This window comes from Coloeus monedula, assembly GCF_965178545.1.
Source record: "Coloeus monedula genome assembly, chromosome: 13".
Taxonomy (NCBI): Eukaryota; Metazoa; Chordata; class Aves; order Passeriformes; family Corvidae; genus Coloeus; species Coloeus monedula.
This window is the reverse complement of record NC_138793.1, coordinates 11,511,508-11,527,954: the sequence shown is the minus strand read 5'-3', so window position 1 is coordinate 11,527,954 and position 16,447 is coordinate 11,511,508. Positions and strand designations below refer to the sequence as shown.

The 16,447-nt window shown below is 39.4% G+C and overlaps 1 protein-coding gene across 1 annotated transcript in view; it reads right to left on the bottom strand.

Annotated features, from left to right (window-relative positions):
• The window catches only part of SLC6A2 (solute carrier family 6 member 2), a gene marked incomplete at both ends in the record, with an annotated part of 57,591 nt that overhangs the window by 23,788 nt on the left and 17,356 nt on the right, over window positions 1-16,447 (bottom strand). The window contains 2 exons of the mRNA XM_082290048.1: window positions 6,395-6,632; window positions 10,400-10,531. Coding sequence (XP_082146174.1) covers window positions 6,395-6,632; window positions 10,400-10,531 — 370 coding nt within the window. The remainder of the gene's footprint in view (window positions 1-6,394; window positions 6,633-10,399; window positions 10,532-16,447) is intronic.

Sequence of the window (16,447 nt, the reverse complement as noted above, 5' to 3'; positions counted from 1 at the left end):
TACTCTGTATCATTTTCAATCCAAACCATTTAATCTATAGCCAGAAAACAGGATTTAAGAGTTTTAGATGTAGACTTCTCTGGGATGTTTTTGTCAGACTGGTAAGGACCTTTATGTACTATTCATCTCTAGTCAGATTAACATTATTGTCTTTTAGAAATTTAGAAAGTTTTGCATAAATAGATTAAGTTTAAGGTCTTGGAGTAGACCTCATTTTTTCAATCCAAAATCAATTATAATTTTCATTTTCAGTCCAAATATGTTTACACAACTCTATAGGTTCATTCTTTCTCTTTTTATTAGAAGCAAAAGTTACTTGCCTGAATTTGATGTGTTCAATAGAAGGGTGTCATTTATATAAATTTGAGATGCGATGTCAGATTTCAAAAACGTCATCACTTACCAGTAAATTAGTATGTTAAGTAACAAATGTTTTTGTTAGTTAACATGTTAAGTACTTCTAGGAATGCCTAAGTACTTCTAAAAGTTAGTAGTCATATCTACGAGAGCAAACCCAAATAGCTTGCATAAATTAAGAATCAGCAAACTGGATAAGGTATAAATAAATATAGTCCTGGTGTCCCAAGCTGTATTCCCTATTCTGGTAGTTAGACTATGTTTTTATGATTTAAACTTAATGCAAGTTGTAGATTGAAGATGCTAAAAGAACTGTCAGTGTATACAATGTGCAATCTATAGAAATTAAATTGCATACTCAATTTAGAAGGCAATTTGAAGCATGATAATTGTGCTCAATTAGAAAGATCTTCTATATGCATCTTCTGTGTTATATATTTGGGCAACCATAGTTCAGTCATCGTTGCTGCCAGTTTTCTTCAGAGCATGAAATGTGCTTTTCCTTTACCTGTGGAAGGTTAGGATATCTGCATCCAGCTGATGTGGTTAGAGCCCTTTTGCAGAGTTTGCCAGGCTCCAGGTATTTTTATTTCACGAATAGCACTGCTTACATTCAGCTGTAGTTTTCATGGCAGTTTGTGTCCACACAGCAAGTGGGGCAGAGCTAGTGGTACAAAACCATAGACCTGAGCTGGCTCCATGCAGGTTGGACACCAGGGTCTCCTGACTGTGACTCTGGGTTGGGGGTGCGGTGCAGGGAGAGCAGAGTGGCTCCACATGAAGTGCCACAGGGTAGCCTGGCTCAGGCCCAGCTCTGCCATACATGGGGCTGCTGTCTGAGCTGCTTGGGTGCCTCTGGGTGCTTTGTAAAGAGCTCTGAGTAGGCACAGCTGCAATGCTGAAGGATATCCTGGCTCTGGGACAGTGCTGTCCTACAGCACAGCACAAAGGAGAGCAGCTGAGTCATCTGAGGTGCAGTGCATGTGCCCTGTGTGCCTCACCCCTACCCTGGAGCGCTGGGCACAATCCAGGGGGATGCCAGGGGGATGCAACAGCATCTGGGTTTTTCTCTAGATATTTCAGCTCCCTCTGGTGTTGGAGAATGGAGCTGTGTAATGGACTGCAAGCTAGATTTTGGGAATCACATAATTTACTAGTGGCACCCTGGCTGGCATATAATAAGTTATTATTTGTACTTAATCACAGACTATACTGAGGTGGAAGGGACCCTCAACGATAGTTGAGTCCAACTGTTACATCTGCACAGGACATTTCCAAGAGATGTCCACATCTCCCATGCCTGAGAGAATTATCCAAACACTTTTGAGCTCTGTCAGGCTTGGGGCTGTGATCACTTCCTTGGGGACCCTGTTCCAGTGGCCAGGTACCAGCTTGGGTGAAGAACCTTTTCCTGATAGCCAACATAAACCTCCCCTGACACAACTTCAGGCCATTTCCTCAGGTCACTGTCACCACAGAGAAGGGATCAGTGTCTGCCCCTTCTCTTCCCCTCACAAGGAAGTTGTAACTGCAATGAGGTCTCCCCTCAGTCTCCTCTTCTCCAGGCTGAACAGACCAAGTGCCCTCAGCTGCTCCTCCATATGGCTTCCCCTCAAGGCCCTTCATGCTCTTCATAGCCTTCCTTTAGATGCTCTATAGCATCTTAATATCTTTTTTATATTGTGGTGCCCAAAACTGCCCCCAGCACTCGAGGTGAGGCCACCCCAGCGCAGAGCAGAGCAGGACAATCCCCTTCCTTGCCCAGCTGGCCCCCTGATGGCCTGTTCCCCCCCAGGACATGGATGTCCCTCCTTGGCTGCCAGGGCACTGCTGACTCATGTCCCAGTCTGTCTGTACATCCAGGGTTGCCTCATTGCAGGTGAAATGCTATTTCTTTTTGAATAATGATAATACTGAGAATGTTTATCTCAATGCACTGAAAACTTCATTTTCTCACTAACTTAGCAATTCTGACCTCCTCTGCTACTGTGCCCCACTTCAGCACATTCATGGCTCTCCAAAATTTACTGTTTCAGAAGAGCTGGATGGAAAGACCAGATGTGATTAGCACAATATAGGGCTATCCACTCTTGTTAGTTCTTGTTGCCTGATTCAGTTTTTGTAAGCATTTACAGGCAGAATTGCTTATGCTGACTTTTGAAGTGGTATTTTCTCTTTTGGGAGAAGTTGCTTCACAATTGTTTAATGGGGACAGGTTCCTGCATCTTTGGAGCATACAGTGTTGATCACTCCTTTGATGTGATACTGAACTATGTGGACCCTTTGCCTGGGGTGACATTTCCAGCGAAGACTTGTACCCCAAAGCACAAACCTATTGGTCCATAAAAGTAACCTTTGTTGTATAGGGTGAGGGGTTTTTTTCAAGGACAAATGGGTTTTTTTTCCAAGGACATTCTTGGTTCACACACTCATAAATTTCATAAATATGATGTTCACAAATATGACAAATGTAAACTGCCATGATTGAATCTTGGTTTTATTCCTTTATTCTACTTAGGTAGATTTTTTGCAATTGCTCACAGCTGGGCAGACTTTGAATTCTGTGAATTTCCTTTACTGAGTCTGGCATGAAAATTTCCCTGTAAAATTTCTCATGCAGAAAGAATGGATTACAGCCCTGAGAAAAAGTGCTGTCAGAGGGAAATGGCCGTAGCCCAATATGTTTGTTGACTATTTCACAGCTTTGTCTAAAAAACTGCCAGGATTTGTTCCTACAACAGATCATGTTTTTTTGCAGGCACAGTACCTTGTGAGAAGAATAGTGCTTTTGTTCCTCCAAACTGGTATTTTTTAATTGTCAGCATAAATGCAGCAAAATGGTAACAGACTTTTCCCAGACACAAGAATGGAGAGAACAAATATAAAGTATGCCTGTGTTCAGACAAAGTATTTAAATAGGAGCAATATGGAGTGGATAGGGGAACTTTATTTGCAGTGATGTACTTCCGTTCTTCCAAAAAAGAGGTTTATATTGAATTATTTTAACATGTGTGGAAAGGATAGAAGGTTCTTTTCCAAACCACTGAAGAGGGAAGAAATTAAAGTAATGGGTGTCTCTAAAGAAATGTGGAGTTGACATTTTATTCCTAACCAGATTTCTCTTATGTCTGGCTATTACTTAGCAGAAAGGCACCAGTTGTTATTAGATTTTAGCTTGGTTTGCCAAGATTACAGTGTACAAATATTTTATCCATCTCTAATGAAGTACTGCAGAGATCCCATTTCTTCCTGTGGTAAGAAGCTGTCCCCATGACATCAGTGGCACATTGGCCTGAATTAAACCTCTACAACTGAAACCAGACTTAGTAAAATGAAACTCTCTAAAACGCCTCAGTGTAGAAGCACTTCAACCTTAAGTTCTTCCCAGCTCTTGAGGCTTGAAAACAAATGCCAAATATGTTTTTCAAAGTTCTCCTGTTGTTGCTTTGGCATGGAATTTTCAACTTCAAATGATTACTTCTAAGTCTGACGCTTAGAGGTTTCTCTCTGCTTTTCCTCACGGCCAGATACTGGGCAGCTGATAGATTTGGCCTAGATTGCAAGTGTTCCCTTTTCTCACTTAATATCAGTAGTGACAACCAGCATATTTCTGCTGAATTTGAGGTATCTTTCTTGTAGTATTTGATGAACTGTCACATCACAGTACTCCCACTTCCTCCTACAGTTTATTCCTGTGCTGGTGGAGATAGAGGCAGTCAGCTCTGGCAGCTACAGGGCTTTAGGAAATAATCAACTCTAAATTCATGGTCAGGCCAACTTAGCGTGAAGGAATTATGTCCCAATGAGAAGTGTCTGCTTCTTTTCAGGATAATCACACCAGCTCTCTCCTTGAGGCCTGTCTTGGAAGTACCTCTTTTCAGTAACTCTCCAGCTGCAAAAGAAATGTTTGGTGTTTCTGGTCTCCCTGCTTCCCCCTCAGCCTGCCCACCAGAGGCCAAAAATTTGTGTGTGAGTGTTCTGATGTAACTACACAACCTAGAGAACCAAGTTTAAGCTGTATCACTTCCCATTTCCTGACTATGGCACTAAATATGAAACTTTATAATCTGAAGATTCAACTCTCCCTGTTGTAAGAAGACCATGGGCATGAATTAGGTTATTTGATATAAGAAAAGAAACTGTTTTCTGATTTTGTTTATTGGATGGATCTGAATACACTAAGACTTTGTACAAGTTTGGGTCCACACCTGAGCTGTACAGCTGGACCTGATGAGCTCATCCAAATACTGGCTAAGTGAACATAATGCCCCTTGTGATTGCCTGTTTTTACAGCTGAGAACACAGATGTTGTAGACTGTTTTAAGTAAGTGGTTACTCTTCTCACTTTTGCAGTGTAATCTAGTTGCTAATAAGTACAGGGCCTAGTGACTTAATTACAGCCCCAAAATTCAGGGATCAAAGCATAACGAAACGTCAAATTCCCTTTTCATTCTTGCCTTCTGAAAACTGCACCTTGAATCTACTTAATGATGAGAAAATAACCATAATATTTCAAGTTTCAGTGTACAGACAATCATTAATTGAGCTGTTCCCCAGGCCGGTGGAACTAAATCAAAACATCATGAATTGATTCTACCACAACCTCACCCGTCTACAAAGTTAAAATCATTACCCAAGTATGATGTGATAGCAGAAGTTGCACAGAACCACTTTAAATAATAAAAAGGCAAAGCAAGAATATAGGATTGCATTTTACTTTACTAAGGCTTAAGCACAAGAAAATTAAAGAAACCCTTTTTTAAAGTGCTGTTCAAATTAATATTCTCTAAAGATGCAGTTCTTAGTCTTAAGATGCTGAATGAATAATTTCTTCTAGTTCCCGTCAAATCAAGTTCTTTGACTAGAGGCATATATAACCTTTTGCTAGGAATGATCTGTCTTTACATTTGTGTTGTAAGCACATTGTAAGGGCAGCAGATTTTACAGCTGTCATTATTTGCCATTCTAGTGAGCTCCTTTGAACTCAACCCCCCATCTTGTTTTCAAAGCACTGTGTTTAGTTTACCCAAACCCCTGCCAGCAGTTTGTGTATCACTACTGATCTTTCACCATGCTGTCTTCAGAAAAGAAACAGCGGCCACAAATGTTAAAGAGCTATAAAGAGACCCCCAGATCCCTACTGTAACCAGGCATGGTGTAACATACACTAGGTTATTTATAGTGTTTTCCCTTTATTTCTACAGGGTTGGAGTATCTGCTTAGTAGGTGTGTGCCCTGATATCCTTGTATTCCCGACACAGAAATATTAATTAATTGATTATTCAGATTAATTCAACAGCTGATTCAATAGTCTGATGCTCATCCCCCTTTCTTTCTCCTAATCAAATCCTATTTTCCCCCATAAGTCCATAATGAAAATATTTACACAGAGATTGGTATCTTTGTTTTATAGTTTGGTTGTTAATTTATATACCTTATTGGGTGTGATTCCAACTGTTTGATTTGAGTGTGCCTTTGCCTGTCTTGGCCTGTGTTGTAGAACACTTTTGCTTAGGATTTGGTAAAAGCCTGTCCTTCTATAACTTGGCTCTTTCCTCCTGCTCAGTGTTTCATCCCACTTCATTGAACTATTGAAGCAATGGAACACACAGAGGTCTGCTGTTGCTCTGAAATATTTTGCAAGTAAAGAAACAGTCCAAATCTGTTGAACAAATGGTTATTTTAAAGCCTTAAACTCAGCTCAGTTTTGGCATGCAGTCATCTCTGTCAGAATATTGCTGTGTTTCCTTGCCCTGGCAAAGCTGGTGCAAGAAAAAGTGGCACATCAGAGCAGATTTGTGTCTTGTCCAATTCCATTTTGCTCAATAGAAAGCACTGCATTAGTACAGGAGAAACCAAAACTCACAGAGGCAAAAGCCTTAGTCACCCAGGAATACAGACCAACATTACAGCTCCATTTTAACTTTAATCTTCTGATGCTCATTCTAGAGGTTGAATACAAACTATTTTACCTTCAAGAGGAAACTCCCTTGGACATAGAATTTTGAATAAATAGCAAAGTCAAGTCAACACTTACTCATAAAATTCAGCTGCAGGAGTGAGCTTGTACTTTGAGTATTTAGTACCATTGCCAAGCACTGATGCGTTGAAGAGTTTGGGATCTGTACAGTTTGGGCTGTTCCAGCTGTTGTGGCAGTTTGTCCAGGGGAGCTCAAATGTGAATGATGAAAATAGGTAATACAGAGACCAAGCTATGATAACGTTGTAGTAGAAACCCACGTAAAGAGCTATGAGTATCACTGCATAGCCTACACCTACAGAAAAAGGAGAACTGCATTATACATTGCATTTGACATGCAACAGTATACACAACAGTATACACTGGAGTTAAACTCAGCCACACATTATTGCAAATTCATTTCAGCTCTTCACACCAATAAAAGGAATTTTTGACATTTGCATACACATATGTGGACACAATATCCCTGACCTCTAAGCAAAAAATTACAGAAATGGTTCTGGAAAATGACTGGCTTTTATCAAATCCAGTTGTTTGTCAGAAAAAGAAATTAAGCAGTGCAATGTCAAAATTTGTCCTTGTACAACTCCATTGCTGATTTGCTTCCAATGCAGAAGATTGCAAGCCCATGTTAGGAGCGAAAGTAATTTCATCTTCATGACGTCAGAGACCTTGGCAACTTCTCTTGGAAAAGTAAAGCTCGACTCTTAAATGAAGTTTCCCTATGCCTCACATTCCCACCCTGAACTAGTTTGGAACAGACACTGATCCCTCTCTTGTTTCTCTCCCATTACTGCTCTCTAGATTGGCTTCCATCAGCATGTAACTGGCTCCAAATCATGCATGAAACAGTCTGTGCTGTTCCACTGAGGGTCTCCAGGTGGTTTTTGGGCATGCCAGTAAATCTTGGTGAATATCAGGTTGGGGTTAAGCTGTGTGTGACATTCAGTCCTATTTACTGTCTCTCCAGGATTACAGAATTCCCAGTGTAAGCATTCTCTTTTGACTTTGAATGTTTGCTTTGTATTTTTGCATATCGTGAAGTGTGGTTGGAGGGCCCGTTTAGCAAGACAGCCCCAGAAAGGGCACATTCTCCTCATGAAAATGGGCATTTTCCAGTGGTTTGGGAGGAAGCTTTGGTACTAATGTTGGAGCCCAGTAAAAGTTGGTTGGCAGAATTGTTCAGGAATCTTGCTTTGCCTTGACTTCAATCATTCCTCCTTTACTGTGTATGCAGCTTTGTTCTCTGAATCCTCCCTCAAAGTTGTATGTACTGCATATAACAGGTAGAGACTACATCTTATGAATGTCATCACTGTACTGTCACAGTGACTAAGTGCAAACCTTTAATTCTAATTTTCTGCAGTTTAATTTTTTGCATTGGAGGCCTAGCAGTTGGAGATTATTAGGCTTTCTTATTAGGCTTTTCTTTTTCTTATTACTTATAAGGAAGTAGCAAACACTGGGTATTAATCCTTGGTTTAAAATTTGCATAAGGAACAGATGCTGACCCTGAAGGAGTTGGCAGTTCAAAGACTGCTGCACGTACAAAAGTTACTCTTTGCTCTGCAGGAGGCTTTTAATCTGTAAACCAGTTTGCTCATCCCTAACAATGGGGAAATAATTGCGAAAGTAAAGATGAAATAGTATTTTCAAATCCTTGGTTCTTAAATGAATCTAGTACTTGAACACTCAAACTCTAGTGATACACTATGATCAATAGAATGGAGAGGAGGGAGGAATCCCCCAAAGGAATAATTCTTAAGTATTAAGGTGAATGCTAAAACACTAAGTATGGATAATATATGAAGTACTCAAATTAGATGATTGCTGTTTAAAAAAAGTGTTCCTGAAATTCCTCCAAATCAGGAGGACAGTAAGAGATGTTTCATATCAAGACTAAAAAATACAGGATCAAATGTGTTTTAAATGACTCTTCTCTGTGATCTTAAGAATGTTCAGGAATGAATTTGCTCTTATGTTTCTAGGTTTTCTTAAAAGTAATGCTGCACCACCCACAGTCTAAAATAGACCCTGGAAAAAAAATGCAGAGATGAAAACAGACTGTGTTACAAAGGTTACAGGGTATATTTGTAATTGCATGTTATGATAGGATCTCATTAGAAGTAGAGTACTTAGAGTTCATAGCAATAATATTCATAGCTAAAATTAGTACTATAGTGCTGTTCATCTAGAGAAGCTGTTATAAATTTGTGTAGACTGTGTACTTTTCCTTTGAGTGAGAGATTTGAGCTGTCCCAGAAACAACTCTAAAGCATTAGCAGTAAAATGTGTTTGCATGTTATCAGAAGTTTTAGTCAAAACTTTAAATGTACTGAGTTTATACTGAGGTGCAAATATGTCTCAATACTTATTACTTTTTGAGAATCAAATAACTTATGCTATTCTATATCCTTGTAATATGAAACCTTAAAAATCAACAGTAATGTATGTTTAGTCTACCTTGAAAATGTCAGCTTAAAAACTCAGCTGGAATGTCAACAAGAATATACATGAAATAAGTTCTATTTTCCTTTCTCATAATCTTTTTGATCCTGAAGTCAACACGGAGTACCTCTGAGCACGGTGGTATTTGGCTCAAATGCTTTGAGATCCTGAAGGTCTAATTTTCACTTCTAGGTTTTCAAAATCCTCATTGTCATCCAAAGGTATATAAATAATACCAACAGAAATTTTTATTGAGCAAGGGTATTCAGGTTCCCGGGTGCTGGGATGAATTTTATCTCCCATGATGGGATTATAGAAGGGCAGGGTAAATCTATATGATTTAATTTTAAAGTTTTGAAGCACATTATTTTATTAGCTCGCTTATTTATTTTTTGTTATATCGCTGATTTTGCTGTGAGTTTTGGGTTTGACTGGGAAGAAAAACCTCCCTCACTTTTCTTATTGTGTAGCTCTAGACTGCTTGAAGAGGAAAGCTGTATTTTGAGAAAGAAGACTAACATTTACTCAGTGTAACCTATATCCAAGCAGCGGATCCATCAAGTTTGGATTGCTATTGTTAAGCTCCTCAGCTTTCCTGAGTCCCAGGATGAACATGATCTGAATTTTAAGGTTCTAAGGTCAGCTGAGCTTGCCTGGTTTAATTTCAGATATCTCTGTGTTGAAAAGGCTTTTGCGTAAGATTTTAGATACAATCTGGTATACATACAAAGGAACTTATATTTTTTGCTGGCAAGGAATGCTTAAAAAAATTCTTGAGGTTCCTTAACAAATGCTTGTTTCATGTACAGAACACATATGGCTTCTTTCACACACTGATCACTTCCTGATCAAAGCCAAGCACCCTGAAGCACCTAACCTATTTTTTTCCTTGCAGAATGATTGTAGCTCAGTGCACAAACAACACTCCACAGCCTTTTATTCAGGGATGCTGGAGAGTTAATCCTAGTGGAAAACACACAATAGTAATAATGTTCAGATTTTAATAAGTGTTTTTCATTGCTAAATCTGAAAAATGCTTTACAAAGACTATCAGAATCATTGCTCCCAGTTTATCGAAGGCAGGAAAACTGAGGTACAGAGATACCACAGAAAACTCCTGTGATGTTACAAGTTTAGTGGCCAAACCTACAGTCTTCACAACTCCATTTTAGTGTTGTAGCCACTGTGGTATGTTGACTTCTGTAGAGAGAAAGCTCCATGCCCTGAATGGAGTAGTGATTATCTTAGTCAATGGGAGGATAGGGCTGAACTGACCTGGGTGGGATTTGGTATTTCCAATGTTTGGATTGGCAAACCCCTCCCTCCACCTAGAGATACCCAGTTCCTCCCACTCCAGTACACAGGGAAGAGGGAGGGCAGGGCTGAACTGCTCCTGCTCATTGGCCTCTGTTGCAATCACCCTGAAGAGTGTTTCTTTGGCTTTTCCCATTTTGTGCTTCACCTGCGGTAACATAAAGACTTCTGACTTCAGGGGCTGGGGAAAGGTCACCAAGTACCAGGTTGTCTGTGAAAGATGAGAGATCTTTACATTGTTTGTGATCACGCGTGTGTGGCACCCTCAGGTGCTGTTCAAGGGAGCAGAGGGACACTTACCTTTGAAAACTGGACAGATTTTCCACACAGTGGCAGCCCCTTCTCGGTTATATTGTCCCAGTGCTAATTCCATATAGAACAGGGGCATTCCAGCAATGATTAAGAAGAGGATGTAGGGAATAAGAAAAGCACCTGGAAAGACAGTAAGTAGACAGTATAGTCTTTGTATTTGCTGCATTTTTATTTCTCTGTTGCTTACTTTTACTGGCTAAAGACAAAACCACTGCTTTTGGGAAATAGCAAGAAAATATCAGGAAGGAGTAACCCCTGTTTTCTCATTCCTTGTCTGTATTTTTTAAAGGTCTCAGAGCTGGAATCCATGAAAAAAGCTGTAGGCCATAACTCCTATTTCCCCCTAATGCTTCCCCTCTGCTTTTTGGCTTTAAAGAGAAAAAAATTGTATCCCTGCAAATTAATTGCTAACTGAAGAAGAAAAGATGCTGAACACACTTGCATAGCTGAAAGGGAAAGGGACTATCAAAAATTTTGTTAAGTTTTTTTTTAGTGTATTATGTTCAGAAGGGAGCATGGAACCAGTAACAGATGAAAAAAATGTGAGATCCTGTAATTGCAGCTTAAACCACTGTTTGAAGTGTCTGCAGGAACTGCTGGCTTGAAAATTAATTACTACTGGTTAATTATATAGAATTTGGGCATCCATGACCTATTTTGGATTTTGCTATAATAAATTCTCATATTCCTATGAAATGGGTCAGACAACACACCCCTTTCCAACCTATTGATGCTCATGTGGAGGTTCCATCCTGTGGAGGATGTGGAGGTTCCTGCTAGGCCCAAGTACAGCATCTTGATATTGCAGCAGGACAGTGCTGGGCTTGCTGACACTTTCCTGGAATGCATCACTTCACAAGGCTTAGCATTCTCCTGTGAGTTTTTACTGTCACTGAGAAACTGTTGCCTTTGGAAAAATCTTGGTGTGTCAGCTACTATAGCATAGAAAGTATTGCCAGCTGAAATACAAAAGGATCATCTAATGTAGAAACTATCTGTAAATTTCTTAGTTATTTTACATGATCCTGGTCACAGAAAGAAGATTGTCCCAGTGCTTGGCTACATGTGATACTGTAAAGCAATTATAGCTGGTGTCACGTTTAATAACAGTGTACTCTGTCAGTTCTCTGCTTTGTGGTACATGCAAAGAGTAGCTTTTATTATATTGTGTAGCTTGCTTGGTCAAGAACAGTTCAATTAATATGAAACTTGCCTGTATTAAAACCATTATTGGATTGGTTTAATAACTAGAGAGCTGACAGAGTAATTACATACCCTGAATAACTGACTAATGTCCCTAGGAGTTACCTATGGAAAGGAAACTAGATTGTGAATATCATGGTTCAATTTTTCAGCAAAGGAAAAACAACAGCAGTTTGTCTATTTCTCCCAATAGCAAGCAGTACAAACTTTTGCAAACCTTTAAAATCTGTTGTGCTGGTTTAGTAAATTTGAAAACTTCCTTTGTAAAAGGAAGCAAGTTTACATGGCTCCTAAATTTATACACTCACAGAAGGTAAAAAGCTGAAAGCATGACTGTAGCTTTCTAAAACATGCCAGTAAGCAGAATGAAGTGCATATTTAAAAAGTATGTTTGAAACTATTGTTGTGCTTTTAAAAGTCTGAATAGTTGTTCCTTTACCTTTTGAGCTTGCTTTTCACAGATATTACTGGTGTAAGGTGCCTAGCAAAACTGCTCAGAAAGGGAATTTTGACTATATACTGGAGAATAGAATGGAAAAACAAACTCTGCTCTCTTAGTCATACCACCAATCTACTTCTAAAAGTAACGTGCTGTAACATAATGGTAAGGACAATGTATTCAGCATTCAGTAGTAAGTTTAGTCATTTGAAAGTTGAAACCTTGCAATGAAACAGAGACAAGGTATATCAATAGAAAGAAATAATAGCTAAGAATAATAGCTTTGAGAATGCATACTAAAAATTGAAATATATTGATTTTATCACTTTGGGGGCAAGAATTTTCTTCATGATGGAGTGTAACGTAAATGCAACCTGCATTTGCATAAGCTACTAGAGTATCACTGATACATTTTTGGTAATATTTTAGTGTTGTTTGTAATCTGTTTTCTATGATTGTCATGTTGAACTGTTGTATGTTTGAATACTGTACAGAAAAAAAATTTGTAGTCAACAGATACTTGATACCCTGCAATTCTGAGCTTTGTTCAATGTTGCAACATACTCAGCAAAATCAGTCTGGGATACTACATATTGCTTTCACTTTATCTAGTATCTGGAAAAATTATTTTAGGTGGTTTTCCTGTCAGATTTCCTGCAAGTGAGCTTTTGAAGTGCCATACTTGTCTTGCTTTGATCATATTACAGTGTATGGAGCTGACTCACAAACCTGGCTTGTATTTGGGAGGTATGGAGTGATGTTTGATTAATGTCATGAGACTGTGGAAAACATGATGCCTATTCAGGGAAATTTTTATTTGAGAAGATTAATCCTGGGGATATGTAGTGGACATATGTATTAAATGCTAGTTTAAAATACGCAGTTTTTATGTATGACTAATACCAAGATGAACTGTGAAGTGCACTGTACTTAGGCATACTTGCTTAAGTGTCATCTGTTTGGCTGCGAGTCATTCCAGGCTTTAGTTAAAGGAGGTTTCTTTCTTTTTTTTCTTCCCCCGCCCTGCCCCCGCAAGGGATTAATAAGGTGTGGTGTAATTTTCATCAAAGAGCAGTTACACAGTATGGCAGGGCTTCATAGCTGGGTTACTTTTCAGGTGCGAAGTGATTGAAGTATTTTGAAATTGAAATAAATACCAAAGTAAGGGTGCTTAGTCATATTAATTTGACTTAATGTTTTGGAGTCTTCTAGAAACTTCTTGTTTAGCAGCTTCTGGTTAGGTCAAAAATAACAAAAAGTCAGGTATTTTTGTAAGTATCTTTATATTTGCTCTTATTTTCCTTGGCAATATCCAGAATCCGTTTTCATAGTGTTCACTCAACCCTTTCTGGGATCAAGGCCCCCTCAAAGAAAAATAAATGATGGTCAAAGTATCATTCAGATTTTCACATGAAGTAGATATAGAATAGAATAGTCTGCAAATTCTTGTGAACAGCTTGTGTGTGAGAGCTAACCAGTGTCACAGGGTCTCCATCATTGGGCTGTTTTGGAACTGTGTCCTATGAACAAGAGGTGTTGTTCAGAAGACTTCTTACTGTCCAGTATTGTGTGAGCATCCTTCGGGCTAGGGAAGAGGCAAAGCAGTCGTGGTGGGCCTCTTGCTTTAGATCCAATGGTGTGAATTGAAGCATCAGACCAGACTTCTCTGCAGGAGCACTTGCTGTTAATGCCTACCCAGTACAGGAAGTCAGAGTGTGTTAGGAAGGGTGGCATGGTGTCAGCTGTGTCCCTCCTGCCTGTGCCTCTGGCCACAGAAACTGCAGTGCTTTAATTGCTTGAATCCAATGTCAGATTTGGATAGGCCAGACAGCTGAACTCTTAGGAAGCAGAGCTTGGCTAACACTTCAGACAAGCTTGCCAGAAAATCTCCCTACCTCAGCTCGCTGAGGGAACGCAATCTGTGCGATCGCCGCTTTGGCAGTAACACGCCGATAGCACTCGAGGGGATTCCACTCCCCCCCGGTGTGAGCACACAGCTGCATCCCACAAGGCAACACTAGTTTCAGCAATCCCTAATGGCTCCCGATTTCCTTCTACAGCTAAGAGTCTGAAGCAATTAACATCTGTAATACAGCTCTGGCACAAGAGCCAGGCTTGACTCTCTACTGAGTCACATGCAGCTCAAAAGCCACAGGTTGGCCTTAGACTGCTGTGAGCTGCTACATCTCTCTCCTATCAGGTTTCACAGGATCCACACATGTCCCTTTAAGGTACCAGTGCAAATATGGGGTTAAGACAGCCTTATGTCTTATGCAAAACTAGGTTAGGTCAAACCCTCATCTTCTACAAGAACCATCTGTGTGAAACTTCAAGTGGAAACTTACACAGAATTCTTTTTAAAAACTATTACATTTAATTAATTTAATGTAAAAATACAAGACAGACTTTGCATTCCTGTGTTCTGTGCCAAAACAATTTCTTAATTTTGGTATACTAGAATCCACACAGAGTGTTTCCTTTCTTTGTCAGCATTCCCAGCATCCTAAGGGGTGGGAAGCAAAAGCTCTAAATATTCTTCTCAATCCTACTGGGAGGTCTCATCTCGCTTTTAAATCGCAGAAAGAAAGAAGCATTAATTTACTAATGGTTGAAAAAAGATAATTTAAACAGCTGTGGTTATCCTAAAAGGATTTTTGATGCACATACAAGAAGTAGGCCAGGACAGGGGTAGTTGAAACAATTTTGAACTCTTTGTGCTTGTTAGCCTTCTGCATTTGTTACCATGGTTATTTCTAGTCAAAATGTTATATTGGCAGGGGTGTCTGCTAAAACAACAAACTTTGAGCAAATATTGCAGTATATTTTCCAACAGGAGTGTTTCCAGTATTTGTGCAGGAAAAGTCTAAAAGCAGAGATCTCCCAGTTGGTGAACTGAAATACAAGTGGATAGCTCTACTAACATTGATCAACACTGCTTTTTTTCCATATACAAAAAAAATAGTACTCCAAACAATATCAACAAACAGCTGGTAGAATGTAGTACATTTGCTTGGACAACAAGGAAAATGGGTGGAAAGTCTAATCTCTGCAGACTCTTGTGAATGAAAAACAAAATCACTAGCTCTGAAATCTTGAAATCCAGATTGTATGAGATCACCGTGGGTAGAAAACTAAGTAATTGGGAAGGCAGGTGTTTCTAGTGCATGAATGTTATCTGGCTTTTCAGCAAACAGCCCACCAAGCTTGCACAGCCTCCAAGGGCACCTCTGAAGGCCTTGAAAGCCTGCTGCTGATGCCTGGGAAGATGGGGTGAAACACTAAGACCTTACTGACCTGAGATTAAAAGCAAGAAGGGTCTGGGTGGTACAGCAAAGAGAAGTCAGCGCTACAAAGGAGAATGATGTAACCTCAGGTCAAAGACAAGATGATGATGATGTTAACAGCAGCTATATGATGATGTTGAGCCCAGCTAGTAAGAGAGTATAGTTGTCAAAAATAACATTTTTCTGCAAAACAGATCGCATGACATACTATAAAAACTTCAGCAGTACTTTACACATATAAAATTCTCCAAGTATACAATAAAATCTTCCAAGTATGCAACATTTTTTGATGGAAAGTATTTCTGAATCATAAAACCAGTGGATCTATACCATGATGAGTGGCATGTTTCTCTTGAAGCCTTTATATTTAGCTACTCCCTCTAACAAACTGTTGCTAGATTTGAACCTATTTATATTACTACTCTCAATTTGGTCTCACAGCCTTCAGTTTTTTCAGAATTGCAATTTTAACAGCATTCCTTTCACTCAAAAGAAAGTGAAAACAAATAGTTTCCAGAAATGGTTCAGTGCCGCTGGCTGAGGCCAACTGAAGCCTGCATTTTTTGTCTTGAGCTGTTAACCTGCTACTGCCTTAAAATCACTTGAAGTAACTTGAAGTGCAGTGTATTTATAAGCTGGTCACTGGATAGTAACAGAAAGGGTTACCTAGGCCCTCCCCGTGCAAATCCAATCATCCTTTTGCCTTTTGTTACAAGAATCATGAGCTAAAGAAACCCATTAGTAGCTATTTTGAACAAATTAATGAGAGTTAAATATATCCAGCCACTCAGAGCAGAATGATTCATTCACAAATAACAGCCAAGTCATTGGCCAAGGTCCTATTTACATAAATTAATGAAACGATCACATTCGCAACAATGTGTAGTTTAAAGATAATTGCAGGCACATACAAGAACAGGACTCTGGCCTGTGTTGTTTGATAGGAAATTAAAGAATAAATGAAGAGACATGGTGGGTTTGAGAGAATATAAATCAGGTTGATTCAAGATGGACAGTATGGCAGTGAGGAGCTCTGGAGTTTTGCAGGGGTTTCCTGCTGCTGACCTTCGCCACACTCACTGTGGGTGGCTTAGGAAAAGAACAATTCCC